Genomic DNA, 14,612 nt, shown 5'->3' with positions numbered 1-14,612 from the left:
CTCTTAGATGATAACTTCCTACTCAGATAAAGTTGGATCGCTGTGGCTGCTCTGAATTTGGTCCACACTTGCACTTTCAGCAAGGTACTTTTCATCAAAGTACGACTCCTTGAATTTTTGAAACAATTTAAACGTGTTGGGATAGCTTTGCTGATGGTTGTGGAAGAACTTGTCGCCCGTAACAAATATGAACCTTTCGACATCTACGATTGTTGGCGGGCCGTTGCTTCTCGGCACGCGGTTGCTCACGTTTGCTGATTTAGGTGTCAACTGATTCATCTGGTGAGAGGAAACGCGTTGCGGTACTGAGACATTGTTATGTGCCATGGCCTGCGAGGAGCGGAGAGTTGACGTGTGGAGATCTTGTCCCTGCTGATGGCCCCTCCCTGACCTCTCAGTCTTTTCGAATTGGAGCTCCACACCGAACCCGTTTCTAGATAGATCAAGTTGAGCAGGATGTGCTGGGTGAGATGCGTTTGCAAGTTGCGAGTGGGCTCCCGACCCGTGCAAGTTTGACTTGTGATTTGATCTCTGATGATGGTGCGTTTCCTCATGATTGCACATGAAATCTGCATCCATATCCTGATCTGCATCCACACTGGGCGGTCTTGCCTGTCGAGTTTCTGCAGTCTCAGTAGTTTCAGTTTCGACTCGAAACATTGCCGCATGGTTGAACTCACTGGGAGTCATAGACTGGGTACTCGTATAAGAAACATCAATCGGACAGTCGGCCCCCTGATGTATCGATATTGAAGCGGGGGGTGATAATCCGTCGTGGCCGGATCCCGGCTCTTGTGACTTTTGGCTTACGCTAGTTCCTTGCCCCTGTGTATACTTGGAGACCCTCCCCCTTTCCTTGTTGACTTTGTTTGTCTTTATCCCGTGTCTCTTTCGAAACTGACTTAACCAGCCGTGACTAAAGCTGTGCAACCGCTTGGGGTCGTCTACTCCGTACTGTTGCGCATACCGCGCCCATTGTTCGCGAAGCACGGGCTCACTAATTGGACCGTTCCTTGCTAGTCGTTCCTGGACAAACTTGTCCATGGCCTTGTTGATGTCCTCGTATTTGAACGTTGCATTGCGCTTGGCGTTCTTGGACGATTTGAACTTGGCTTCGCTGTACCGCCTACGCAACTCTGGCTCGTTTTTCAACCATTCACTTAACGACGACGTTGAAATTGAGAGTTGCTCTTTAAACTTGTCGACGGTTTTCAACTGGGGACTATCGGATTGATGAAAGTAGTCGAGCACGTGTAATTTCTGCGCCAACGTCGCCCGCGGTAGTTTGGTCGACATTCTAATTTGTTTATTCCCTCGGCGTGGAGGAGGTAGACTAGAGATATTAACCTGGGAAAGCTGTGACCCAGACTTTTCTGCTTGACCCGCAACTGATATTATTTCAGGAGTGCGTGGCCGCCAGAGGTTAACGGAATTTTCCCGCAAAGACAGGGCTTTTGGCAGGTTTGGCGACTTTAGGTACACTTGAAATCAATTCCAACCAAGAAGAGCTGTTTCGTAACAAAAGAAAAAGAATATCAAATCCTGTAATAATACCTTTAAATATCTCCATTTAATGGGACCCAGCACCTCTACTGACTCTTTCCAAGACCGATTCGTATGCAACTTCTGAGAAATCAGTACCCTGGACATCGGCAGCAACACCGTTCAAGGCTCTTCTCAAGGAGTCCTTTGACGATGCGTAAACCATCTTGGCTCTCACTGGTGCGGTATCTGGCGACCAAGTGAAAAACACAATCTTGGATCTCTTTCCTTCGCCGCCGCCAATCTCGTACTCAAAATCGTAAACAGCGTATTTGCATTCGTTTTCAGGCAACTTTTCCAAGAACGAGTCGTACTCTGGATCTGTGGACGTCTCGTCAACCACAATCTCGGTTTTGGCGTCGTTTAAAGTGTAGATGATGAACTTGTACTTTTTGCCCAACTTCAATTCATTGAATGCTTTTAACGATTCATCTGCAACTTGGACACTGGATGGGACATGTTAGTATGCTTGTGGCATTTTTTTTTTTTGAAGCGAGTGGAGTCATTGGACATACCCTGATCTTGACTAGATAATGAAGGTTAGTATCCTATGCTAGCATGTGAATTTTAGAAATGACGTTGTAAGGGAGATGGTGGCAGTTGTAGTAGAGGGTTCACCAATTCGACTACAAGACATACCATGATTGATTCGGCTCTATGTAAATAAGTGTTTTGGAAGTGGTGGTTGTGCTAGTAAGAACTAGATTGTATATCCTGTGTTTAAACTTGCTGGTTTGGCTGAGTTTAGTTTTTTTTTTTTTTCTGTCGACGCAAGTGGATCCAATTTTGCATTTTCCTCAAGTATACCAGCACTGTTTGCCTGCTGGGCTACAACAGTGAATACAAGAAGGCAAAAAAAGATCTTTGTTGAACCGCCGATTCTTGTGTTACCTCAGTAGCGCTTTAGAGAAGTTGGTTTTCTCCATCTCGGGAAACGCTGGCAAAATAAAGTCAGAATCGCTCCTTTTTCATTGTAAGGTAACTGGGTGCAAAAAACTGAGGCAACCCTAAAAATAGAGAGTACATAGGACCCCAGGATTGATACTATCATGAGTCCATCGCTTGAGATTGATAGAAAGAAGCCAAAGTCCTGTACTTGTTGAGTTTATACCAAATCTTGTACGAATTTGCCTAAAAATTTGGACGAAAATAAAACAAAATCCCAAGATTGTAGAAATGATGTATCCCATTGAAATCAAGTCTCGAGGACCCACCAAAGGGCCAGAAAGTTGTATTATTGCAGAATCTGGTTGCAAGCAGCTGTGAACCTTCCGGATTGGTACATTCGGCAATTTGTCCGAGTGGTTTTAAGGAGTCGGGTGCAGGTTTCTACTCAGGTGGTAAGCTATTCCCGATGGGCTCTGCCCGCGTAGGTTCGAATCCTGCAATTGTCGCTTTTCCATTTTTTTTTTTGGCTGCTTTTTATCCCACTTGAGGCTGATATCTAGGTGTTTTTCTATAGTTGAACTTGAAGGTCAAAACAGTTGACATCATCTGCTCTGTATTGCACTTGGCCTCTGTTTTCCAGTTGCCCCTTGTCTCATTCTCAGTCATATCTCGAGGGTTTTTGCAAGGTTCCAGAGGGTGGATAATCACATCGCAGCGAGCGAGATTCTGCAATATATTTTCCACCACTGCTAATTGTTGATCCTTTCCACCCATGCAACTATGGAGGAAGAAGACCTATATGAGATACTAGAAATTGAATCAAATGCCACCGCCGTCGAGATCAAAAAGGCGTACCGAAAGCTTGCTTTGAAGTACCATCCGGATAAAGCGTCGGGGACGGAACGCGAGGAGGCGGAAGTTCAGTTTAAGAAGATCTCGTATGCGTATGAAATACTCATCGATGAAGAGAAACGATATCGGTACGACCAGTTTGGTAGTACAGATGCCAGCCAAACTTACGCTTCAAACCCCTTTGAGCAGTTTTACGGAGCGAGCTTCAACGAGTACAACGGCAACGATTTTCACGATTTTTTCAGCAACGGCCAAGCTCGACACAACGAGGCCAAAACGGAAGATGCAAAAATCAAGGTGGAGGTCACCCTCGAAGAGTTGTACATGGGAAAGACCGTGCGGACCACGTCAACCAGAAACGTCATCTGCACCAGCTGCAAAGGCAGTGGAGTCAGGTCGTCAAACGTGGTGAGCAAGACGTGTGGCATATGCAATGGCGAGGGCCACATTCGCAAAATCAAACGAGTGGCACCTGGTCTTGTCTCGCAACACTATGTTGACTGTGTCAAGTGTAGTGGGACAGGGAAAATACACAGAACCAAAGACAAATGCAAGCAGTGCGGCGGAGCCAGAGTCACTGAGGAGACTAAAATACTCGAGTTTGAAATACCAAAAGGGTCTCCCAATAACGGCGTGATTCGGAAAAAGGGCGAGAGCGACCAGTGCCCGGGAAAGATTGCCGGAGATGTGATACTAGAGTACGCTTGTAAGCAACATCAAACGTTTGAGCGCAAGGGGAATGACTTGTACGCCAGTTTCACATTGCCCCTCGCAGACGCGTTGACAGGATTCTCCAAGCAGGTGGTTATTCATTTGGATGGGAGAAGCATCAAGCTTTGCACGCCAGCGGGGAAAGTCATTAGACCTCATGACTTCATCAAGATTGCAGGAGAAGGAATGCCTCTTAGAGGAGGAGCGTCCTCGTGGCTTTCGGCCAAGTCCAATGGCGATTTATATCTCAAACCGGAAATTGAGTTCCCCAGGGATAATTGGTGCTTGGAGAGAGACGACATGATAAAAATCAGAAACGTCCTTCCAGTGTCAGCTGAAGCACAAATAGCTCCCGAAGCAAACGTCAATCTAATCACTGATTTTACAATTCTCCAACCTGCTGATTTACCATCATACGAAACGAGGCAAGAACACGAAGAGGGCTATAGAGAATACTCACCACAGTGTAGTCAACAATAATAGCATTGTAGATAGGATACCGCATTATTTAATCTAACAAGTTTTGCAAATCGGTATCGTTCAACCCGAGTTCCCCTTCTTCTTGCTGGTTTTCTTCTATATCCACCTCGATGGTCATCTCTCCTACATCTACCGCATCGCTATCAGTGTTGTTAGGAGTTGAGAAGCATTGCAACTCTGCTTCGTCAAATAGTCTGGGAACTGCACTAGGTGCTCTCTCTGGGACGGATTCGATCTCGTCGTTCCAATGTAGTTCAACCAATCTGTCGATGTCATTAACGCGCTGGCACTGTTTCACCGGGTCCATGTTGTTGGCAGCGGGACGGGCAAGATTTCGCGCATGAAGCGCGTCTGTCCTCAAAGTCGACCCGATTCTGCCGGCAGGACCCTTCTGTGGCAACTGAGGTTTAATCAAAGAGTCTGTCCATGGCTCATCGTCCAACCTCGACCGCTTGACAAGAGCTGTATTGTCTGATACTGGCTCTAGGTTTACTCTTTTGGAAACTCGATTGGGCAGTAGCAGCGATTGCTTCGCTTGCGAATCATCTTGATGGACCAACACCGACGAGGAAGATGAAGCAGCAGATGGTATTCCCAACGTTGAGTTTGATTTACTCAACTGGGGCGGATTGAATATGTTTGATCCAAGTGTTGATTTCGAGCGGTTGAATGCGACATTGGTGATGTTTTGGTTCTTACCACCCAACGGCACTCGTTTGTAGACTTGGGTGTTTGCGGTGTTGTTGTTTTCCTGCTTATTTCGTGACCTAATCACATTCCGGTTCTCGGAGTTGTCAAAGACTCTGTGAGACATGATGGTGGCTGAATGAAGGAGTAAGTGGTGAAAGAAACGCAGGTTGTAATCAAAGCTGTGACATTTGTTTTGATATTTCGTGCTGTAAACGCGCACCACCAAAACACACTACTACAACTGATATAGCATAGACAACACTATCTATCTTTCAGACTACACAACAAGCAAGTCATTGACTACTATCATATACAGCACCATTATGGTGAGGACACGTTCTAAACTGGTACACATATCGTCTTCTTCTGCAACAGTAGTGGTGGAAACCAACCATTGCACACACCACGGCCAAATGCTGCTCCCTGTTCTTCCCTTTCTCCCAAAGTTTACCGCGGAATTCAGCGGAAAAAAAGTGTCGTATGGCGATAGATACACTCATCACAAGCTAATTGGTGCCCTCCAAATAAGACTTTTACATTACAAACACCAGGGTAAAGAAAACCCGTCTTCCAATCTATCCTTTTTCCACGGCATACAACACCAGGGATTCGGGCGATTCAAGGCTATGCGACAGCATTCCTCTTCCAACCTCACCGATAATGGCATTTGAATCACAGTTTATAGCAGTCACTTCCACGTCCACCATTAAGGTGTCCTTTTGGATCTACTTGGTAGACTGGGTGCTAGCGTTGATCTTGGGTCTCGGGTTCATCTTCTACTTCCACAAGCTATTGGGTTTCCTATTTTCCCTACTATTCAAGTTGATACTCTGGACGGCGTATAAAACCAGGATCCGCGTGGACGCAATGAAAATCTCGCCGCTAGCCGGCAGGATATTCATCAAAAACCTCACCATCACAACTAGCGATGCAACTATTTCCATTTTGAACGTAACCTTGACCTGGAGGTACTGGCTCTTTAGGTTGACCAAGCTCTCGAACTACTACTGGGACACCGACTACGAAGTTGGCGGAGTCACGCAAAAGCAAAACGACGAGCTGCCGTCTCGGTTTGTTATGGTTGTGGATGGGTTGGAGATTTTCATCTACAACCGCACGGAGGCATTTGACAACATTGTTGAGATTTTGAAAACGGGTGACAACTCAGCAACAAAGGAGACGGAAAAATCGTTTGCATCGTCAACATCAACGTCTTCGGGTGAGAGCTCGGCTTCGCACCGGAACGACAAGGAAGGAGAGTCGATTGAGTTTGTCAGAAAGTCCAAAAGCAGGTCCTTGATGTTGTTTCTCTGGGTATTGCCCTTGGAGATTAGAGTCAAAAAGGGAGCCATTGTGTTGGGGAATGTCGTGACACCTTCTATTCTAGTGGCCTCGTTCAAATCTGCAAGGGGATCAATAGACGTGTCAAAAGCACCAAACTCACTAGACCCCTACAGACTACTCCACGATCTTCAGTTTTTGCAATTCCAGATCGCAATGAAGACAAATCTCGGATACGACAAGCATAGATACGACACTCACCCCAAAGACAAGTCCCAAAGGAGTCACGCAGACATGAAGAGGTATAAAGTATGGCGCAGATTCACTCGTGCCATGCAATGGGTGCGCAAGAGACTCGATCAGGGCCGCGAGGCTTCACGAGTCGACCTACCGCACAACCAATGGAGAGGCTTGAAACGGTACGTAGGCGAGTTTCAAGAACCAGAGGTGTTGTCGCCAATGAGCACAAACCAGGAACAGTATGCCAAGTACAGTTTGATCTTAGACTCCACCATGACACGATTCATCTACTATTATGACTCCCCCGGTGTGCAAACTGGTATTGACTCGGGGGAGGCGCCTGAATCAGGTCTCGAGATTGAGATCTCCCATGGGACTATACATTATGGACCATGGGCCGACCAACAGCGGGCACCCCTACAAGACATGTTGTTTCCTCCGCTAGCCAAAGATTCAACACCAAACTATGCAGGCGTGGCCTCAGAAGGGAGCAAGAAAAGAGAATACCAGGGTTTCAAGATTGCCGTTATTGTGCGGGACGACTTGGTCGTGCGGGTGCCCACTCGCGAACCGAGCAAAGACAATGACTACATCAGCCTGGGAGTGCCCAAGACCGGCCGGCCGTTTGGGTGGATCGAGTTGAAGCTCGGCGAAGGGTCCAACGTGGGTGTTTTCACTTCGTACGTCACCGACAAGGAGGACAAGTGGCCGAACCGGCTAAAGATGGTTTTCAACATGCCCGAAATGCGGACATCGGTGAATCACGATGTGTTGTTCTTGGCCGACTCCCACGAGATTAGCGCCGACATTGGCCTCCCGTTGCTGTGGAACGGGAAATGCACCTGGACATTTGACCAGGTCAGTTTGAATGCGAGGATGTTTTTGTTGCGAGAGCACCTTTTGCTATTTTCCGACCTATTCGCTGACTTTGCATCAGGCGAGCCGCTCCCGTACGAATACTTTAGACCATTTGTCTACAACATCCAGTGGAAGCTAATCAACTACGAGCTATATTTGAATGTCAACGACAACAACATCATAAACCACCCTTTGGACTTTAGCAACAACAAGTACCTCTCCTTTGAAGGCAAACAGATGGACTGTACTGTGGGAATCCCCATGTATGGCTCACTCACCAAAAAATCTACAGTTTCTTACCACGTCTCAACGCCAAAGTTCAACTTGAATTTGCATATACCGCCCTGGCACACAGTGAACGCATTCATGGCGAAAACGATTCTCGTTGGCAGCAGCGGTCATTTCGAGGTCTCGGGGGCCTACACGTTCTACAGCGGCGTCGAGATCAACACGTCCAACTGCGTGGAGATGAACTGCATTGGTGATGAAGTGTGCTTGATATTCTATGGGTTTGCCATCAGGTACTTGTTTACGATGCGAGAAAACTATTTCGGAGACCACATTCATTTCAAGACGTTTGAGGAGTTCAACAACCGAGGTGGAAGCACAGCCACAGAGGAGGACAAGGCACCGGCCAAGGACGAGAGTTACTGGGGGATGCTCAAAGTAGAAAACGATGTTGATGTGTTGTTTACTTTCCAGGTGAGAAACGGGTTGATCATCTTGCCTGAGCATTTGTACAGTTGCCGGTCCCATGTGGGATTGTATTTTGACATGTTGGACGTTGACCTTCGATTCACAAACTACTACATGGACATGCAAGCAGACTTTAGCCCGGTTTCAGGCACCGTGGTCCACGACTTTGATGAAAAAATGCCATTTGTAGATGTAGGAGAATACGCACAGAGCCATTTCGCGACTCGTGCCGACATGCACGTCGACGGATTCAGCGTCCACTCGCACAGAATGTTTGGCATACCTCCCACCGAGTTGACCTTTTGGTGTAAATGGGATTTTGCCAGCGGCGAGTGGGTGATTGATGGCGACCCCGGTATCATCAGGGCACTAAAAGCGGGGATTTCAAACTTCGGATCGGGGTTGCTGGACCATGAAAACGCGTTGGGTGAGTTGTTCCCACCTGCGTTTGATGCAGCCAACTTTTCATTTCGCTGCCCGAGATTTTTATTCAAGTTGAGACCCGACGTGCTGAGCCTATTGGAGTTCCAGATGGACGATTTATTGTTGTCGTACAATGACATGAGCAACAACCGGTACTCAAACAGACTATCGGTGTCGATCCCGGGCATCACAGCCAAGGCACTGACAACATGCCGCCACGGCGATATGAAGCTAGTGTTTTACCTTCAAACGTCGTTGACCTTGGTGAACATCTGTCAGAAAAAGGACATGATGGGCCGTCGAGCGATACAACAGCTTCACATGCGCAATAGCGATGCTCCTTTCCACCGCGCCCCCTTTTTGCTTTCCGAGGAGTACAGGGATAGGTTTTACGACGCAAACAAGGGGAGCTTCATGACCTCGTTGTCACTCCCACAAGTGGCCATCCCTTTGACGGAGTTTACTGCTGATGTGGTTCTTGAAAGCGGCAGTAGTAGTGTTTTGCACAGCAGTGTTGATGATGTCTGCCCGATTGGTGAGCAGACGTATCCCACAGTCGTTTATGACAGCGAGGACTTTACTCCTTCTTATGTGGTGGAACCAGACACTGAGTATGACAATATCATTGTGGAGCTTGGCGCACTCAAAGCCTACATTTGTCCCGAGGTTTTTTCGCTAGTGTTTGCCTTGATGACGAAGGTCATGGCGGATGTCAGCATGGAGTCGCTCATGGACCAGATCGAAGTCTCCACTATTGAGTCATTGAACGCAATGCAGAAGTTGTCCCAGTCGGTCAAGAACTTTCGCGTGGTGAACCACGAGTGTGTAGTGCACTTGTCGATGGATGTGGGTAGTGATGTTGCTAGTATGCAAAGAGGAGGCGCAGCAAAAAGGCTAGAATTGGTGTTGTCCAATTTCTCCGCCGCAGTCTCCCAAAAGGCCTTCTTGGCGGGAGAGGATGTGGATGATGCACAGTCTGAGGAGTTGTCGCTTGCAGTCCACGTTGAGTGTGTTTCTGTGACATCTCTCGGGGAAGAGGGTAAGAACCTGGCAATAGTGGCGGAAGCTAGGGACCTAGAGTTGTGGGCTGACGTGAGAGACGGCAGTATCGTGGGCTCCGCTGATGTCAACTATTTGAGTTTCGAAGTTGACATGGCTGAAATCAGCAATCAAATTCAGTCTTGTCAGGCTGTACTTCAATCCATCAACCCTGCTTTGACGATTCTCGACACTATCGAAAAGAACAGCTTCTTGCAGGCAAAGCTTATCCACGAGTTGACGTTGGCCTCTGTTGAACATGCAATCGATCACGACCCCGATGTCCTCACGCGACCGGCGTACATATTGCGATCCAAGAAGGACCACATGCGGAACTCCGACGGCTGGAAGATCGTGGCAAAGTTGCGACACACCCTTCGGAGCTTGCCGAGTAGTTGGTTGCACAACGCGATGGAGAACTTGCGCGACAAGGGCCTCTCGCTAAACGCGCTTGAAGAGGTGTGGGTGTATTTTTCCAACTGGAGAGCGTGGGAGTCGAACCCGCAGCAGCGGCGGCAGATGTTGGAAGGAATATTCAAGGGAGCCGGGAAAAGCACGCCTTTGCAGGTTGACTTTGTCACATCCATACACAGAGTCTCGGTCCATTGCGCAAGCCTTGAGGAGCCAGCATACTTTCGGTTGCGCGACATCTACTGCACGGGGACTCTGCTGCCACCTCAGGGTGATGTAAAGAAAGGTATCAACGCAGCGTTGAGCGTGGGTTCTTATGAGGGGAAAATCACAAACACGTTTCTCCAGTCATTGTCGAGACTCAACCTTGGTGATCTCGCCACAAAATCACATCATTCGAATCAGGGAGCCAAGGAGCAAAGTCATATACAAGTCACGGTAAAAGTTGATCATTTCGACCAATCAGTTGAGCTTTTAAACGCTGCAGGTACTTTCAGCGTGAGGAACTGCTTGACAATGTTCCACAAGGATGACTCGGAATCACGGTTGCAAGTTGTGTCGAATATTGAAATGCTAGAGGTGGCACTACATGCCATGAAAGAGCAAATGCTTACGCAAAGCTGTTACAAGTCAAACGTGGTGTTTGTGAAACTAGGGTCGCTGATGCAGGTGAACGTGGAGACAGAGGGAACAAGAACCAGCTTGGTCAGTCGCCGTGATCGAATTATGCAAGTGTTGCAAGTACTCATGGCGGAAGACGTCCCGTTTGTAAAAGGGTTGGCATCAAAGGACTCAGGATCTCCAAAGTCGTCGCCGCCTGCAAAGCCTTTATTTTTGAGCTGCACTGCCAAGGCCAAGGAAATCGTCTGGAAGATAGACTTGCTTGACCCGCTCCACTTTGCAGGTGCCCTCACGGGATTTGCGATTAGCACCACTATGAAAGATGGCCGTGTCTCTACTCGAGTTGAGTTCCAGCGACTCAAGAGCAACTTCTGCATCGACCGCCACAGTGTACTCGAACTCCATTCCACCGAGCTTGTAAGCTTGTGCGGTGTTGAAAGTGCTGAAGATTTGATGTTGCTCTCGTCGGAACTCTCCATCGGATACTTGAAGCTCCGATTTGCAGATGTCACTCGGATAATGAGATTTGTGTCATTTCAGATGCCCAAATTGCAAGAAAAGCTTGCCAAATTACACTCCTTGCTTTCCGATGGCAAGGGAGCCCGCCATGAAAACAAGACAAACCATCTATTCAGGCTCAAGTTCAAGGGAGAGTACTTGGAGTTGGCAGCTGTTTTCAACAAGGCAAGCTTGGGGTTCAGCGTCGAGGGCACCAGCTTCAACGTTTGCAACATTTCCGTAGTCCAGGAGTTGGAAAACTTGCCCATCGCCAAGGAAGTGCCTGCTTACGGGGACGTTGTGATACCAGCGTCCCGAGTGAGCTTGGTGGGAAAGAATATCCCGTTGGCATTGTCAAACATCATTGCTCTAAACTTGGCTGTGCGGTTGTTCAATGACACGGACTCCAGAAACACACGCCAGAGCTTGCAGATTGAGTCGGAGTTTTGCCGTGTTGCCTTGTCTGAATCTATTGTGATTGCGTCCATCAAGATACTAGACGATATATTGCCAATGCTTCCAAAACAAGCAAAAACTTCACCAAAGCCCAGACAGGATCAAGTTCGCAACAGCGTCGAGATGGCCATCTACTCCCGATTTTCCGCTTTTCAATTCCTTTCCTACAACTTTTGCATGGGCTGGCTTTTCAACGACCGGTCAAAGGACTGCCCCGGGGTCATTATCGGCGCAGAAAAGTTTTTTGCAGCCACCGAGGAAAGCTTGGGCAAGTTCACCTTGATGGGGGCGTACATCTCCTTAGCACATGGAGGCACGGCCAATGACTTCTACAGCACACGGTCTGAAAGAACCAGTTTGAATAGAGCCTTTTTGCCCAACTTGCAGATGATCTACATGATAGAGAAGCAGGATAAAAAGTCCAAGCATTTGCGGTTGTCGCTCAATGGAGACGAGATAGATGTGCAGTTTGTGTCGACATCGATTGGCACCTTTGTTGAGAAATCTGCGAGCTCCGCATCGCGAATCCAGAAGTATATGGAGAGAAAGTCGTGGTTATTCGACGACAAGGCGTCCGAGCCCAAGCCGGCGCGACCGTCATCAGACTTCAAAATCCCATTCCAATCGGTCGAGTTTGTCTCGACATTTGCAGGCTCCAATGTGTTGATATCAAGAATGGAGGACGAGGATCTTGGGGAGAAAAAGTCGTTGTTTTTGCATGCTCCTGCCATCAAGACCATCTTCAAGTTTTCTGAATGTTTAAACGGCAAGAAAAAGCTTAGTGGGGAGTTGGTGACCTCTTCTTCCGAAAACACATTATTTCCACAGTGTGTGCCGGTGCTCGTGGACATCATCTCCAGCATCAAGGAGTCGATGCACAAACCTGAATCTGGCAAGGACAAGGAGCTGACTAGCAAGGCTTCGAACGAGGTGAGCCGCAGCGATGGCTTTGTTTTGGACGACTTTGCGTTTGACATAGCGATAAGGATCGAGAGGCAGCAGCTTACACTCAGCTGTGAGCCCACCGCGAAGGTTGCGGCAGTTGTTGGACTTGAAGGGATCCTAGTGCAGATTGGCTCCAACGACCTGAAGGGGAAATCGCTCCACTTTTCAGTGCTCATGGACGGTGTTGCCGCATCGCTTCAGCACGTCTACTCGAGAGACATCAGCGCGTCGTTGAAAATGGAGAGAATCTTGCTCCTGAGTGTGCTCGAGTTTGGTCGAGCTGGGGGGATGTTCTCCACCGGTTGCGTGACCAACGCAGATGCGTACGTCAACGTGAAGCAGTACCAAGATGTGGACTTGTTCAAAGACATCTGGTTTCCAAAGCACTTATACGACCATCACCACGACGATGAGAGTCACCACCCGGGAGGCCATGCTGCAACAGCTTCGACTTCCTCGGAGTTGGCGCAGAACAAAAACATTGCTATGAAGTTTCGAGAGGTGTCGACAACTTATGCATTTCCCTGGGTCGTGGTCTTTGTAACAAACAAGGTCAACGTTGAAGTCGACTTTGGCCAAGCGTTGGGCATCTTCAGACTCGTCATCGGCAACTTCTGGGCCGTTTCCAAGAAATCCCAGGACTGGTCGCAGGACTTGAAGACGGGCATCAACGAGATCGATCTCTCCGCTGAGGGCAGGTTGGGCGGGTCCTTGCTTGTGCGCAACGTGAATTTGCACACCGCTATCAAATGGAACATTGGCGGAGCAGAGACCTTGGACGTTCCCTTGGTGTTGATCTCGGCGGGTATTGCCGAGTTGCTGCTCAAGATGTCCTTTGACTACCATGTGATTGCCATTGCCTACCTCGACGGCTTTTCAATGGACATCTACAATAAAAAGAATGAAATCGCCCTCACCAAGGACCACTTGATATTTGTCAGCAAGTTCAAAGCGCTCGAGATATACTTGACCTCGTTGACGGCGTCGAACTTTATGGACATTGGCAATACCATTTCACGCATGAACCAGGACAACAAAAGTTCCTACAAGGAGATCCTCAGAGACTCCTCGCGAGGCAAGTCGATAAGCCAAAGGATGCCGTCGAGGTCGTTTCTGAAGCACTCCCTCTTGAAAACGGTAAAGAAGCTAGACACGCAGATATTGGTGTCCATCGGTCATTTGCTTGTGCACGTGTACCCATCGTCCATGGACAACACCAAGGTTCTCGTTCTCAAGTTGGACGAATCGCGGGCAAAGTTCCAACAAAATGAGTACGGCTACGGAATCTCAAATGACTTGGACTTGAAGTTTAACGATCTAACAGTTTCGCTCTCGAGTATGCCTCCGCCACCAGAGACGTTTATCGAAACGTGCACTGTTGCTGAGTTTGTTTCTTTTGCCAAGCAGGCAAAGGGCGGCACGATATTTGTGTTTCCCTCGTTTAAGATCTCCATGCGGACATTTGAAAAGGGCCAAAGCAACGTTATCGAGTACTTGTTCCAGTCTTCCTTTGGAGGCACAGTTGCAGTGCGGTGGAACTTGGGTTCAGTCAACTTTATCCGCGAAATGTACAACATTCATTCGAGTGCACTTTCCACCAGGATTGAGTACAAGCAGAATATACAGAAAAAGTTTGACTCGCCAGTCAAAGAGGAACCGCCGGCGTTGTCAACGCTTAAACAGCAATTGGGCGAGGGGGACTCAACAAAGGAAATAGACAATGCCATCAAGGAGACGATGGAAAAGGTTGAGATCCAGTCTAAATACAGATACTCGCCTCTTGCGCCGCCAATAATAGAAGCACCCCAGCTCAAAGAGTTGGGCAATGCCACACCGCCGTTGGAGTGGTTTGGACTAAACAGAGACAAGTTCCCCAACTTTACCCATGAGTTGGTTATTGTCAACCTCCAGAGATTGGTCCATGAGGTGGAAACGCAGTACTCGAAAATGTTGGGCAAAATGTAAAAAAAAAAATGAGGTCT

General features: G+C 48.1%; 5 protein-coding genes across 5 annotated transcripts; 2 read left to right on the top strand and 3 right to left on the bottom strand. All coding sequences in view use genetic code 12, as the record gives it.

Moving 5' to 3' along the window:
* Nucleotides 1-18: 18 nt before the first annotated feature.
* Nucleotides 19-1,296, bottom strand: LODBEIA_P00250 (uncharacterized protein; the record flags this gene model as incomplete). The annotated part of the gene is made up of 1 exon (XM_066972505.1): nt 19-1,296. The coding sequence occupies one exon, from the start codon at nt 1,294-1,296 to the stop codon at nt 19-21; it is 1,278 nt and encodes a 425-aa protein (XP_066826963.1).
* Nucleotides 1,297-1,570: 274 nt separating this feature from the next.
* Nucleotides 1,571-2,184, bottom strand: LODBEIA_P00240 (uncharacterized protein; the record flags this gene model as incomplete). Its single annotated transcript, XM_066972394.1, has 2 exons — nt 1,571-1,980; nt 2,178-2,184. 2 exons carry the CDS (start codon nt 2,182-2,184, stop codon nt 1,571-1,573), a joined length of 417 nt encoding a protein of 138 aa, XP_066826962.1.
* Nucleotides 2,185-3,210: 1,026 nt separating this feature from the next.
* LODBEIA_P00230 (uncharacterized protein) lies at nt 3,211-4,473 on the top strand (the record flags this gene model as incomplete). The annotated part of the gene is made up of 1 exon (XM_066972283.1): nt 3,211-4,473. The coding sequence occupies one exon, from the start codon at nt 3,211-3,213 to the stop codon at nt 4,471-4,473; it is 1,263 nt and encodes a 420-aa protein (XP_066826961.1).
* Nucleotides 4,474-4,501: 28 nt separating this feature from the next.
* LODBEIA_P00220 (uncharacterized protein) lies at nt 4,502-5,287 on the bottom strand (the record flags this gene model as incomplete). The annotated part of the gene is made up of 1 exon (XM_066972172.1): nt 4,502-5,287. One exon carries the CDS (start codon nt 5,285-5,287, stop codon nt 4,502-4,504), a length of 786 nt encoding a protein of 261 aa, XP_066826960.1.
* A 536-nt stretch (nt 5,288-5,823) lies between these two features.
* LODBEIA_P00210 (uncharacterized protein) lies at nt 5,824-14,595 on the top strand (the record flags this gene model as incomplete). The annotated part of the gene is made up of 1 exon (XM_066972061.1): nt 5,824-14,595. One exon carries the CDS (start codon nt 5,824-5,826, stop codon nt 14,593-14,595), a length of 8,772 nt encoding a protein of 2,923 aa, XP_066826959.1.
* Nucleotides 14,596-14,612: the final 17 nt, after the last annotated feature.

The sequence above is a fragment of the Lodderomyces beijingensis genome, assembly GCF_963989305.1.
Source record: "Lodderomyces beijingensis strain CBS 14171 genome assembly, chromosome: 1".
Lineage (NCBI taxonomy): Eukaryota > Fungi > Ascomycota > Pichiomycetes > Serinales > Debaryomycetaceae > Lodderomyces > Lodderomyces beijingensis.
This window is presented reverse-complemented; position numbering and strand designations above follow the sequence as displayed.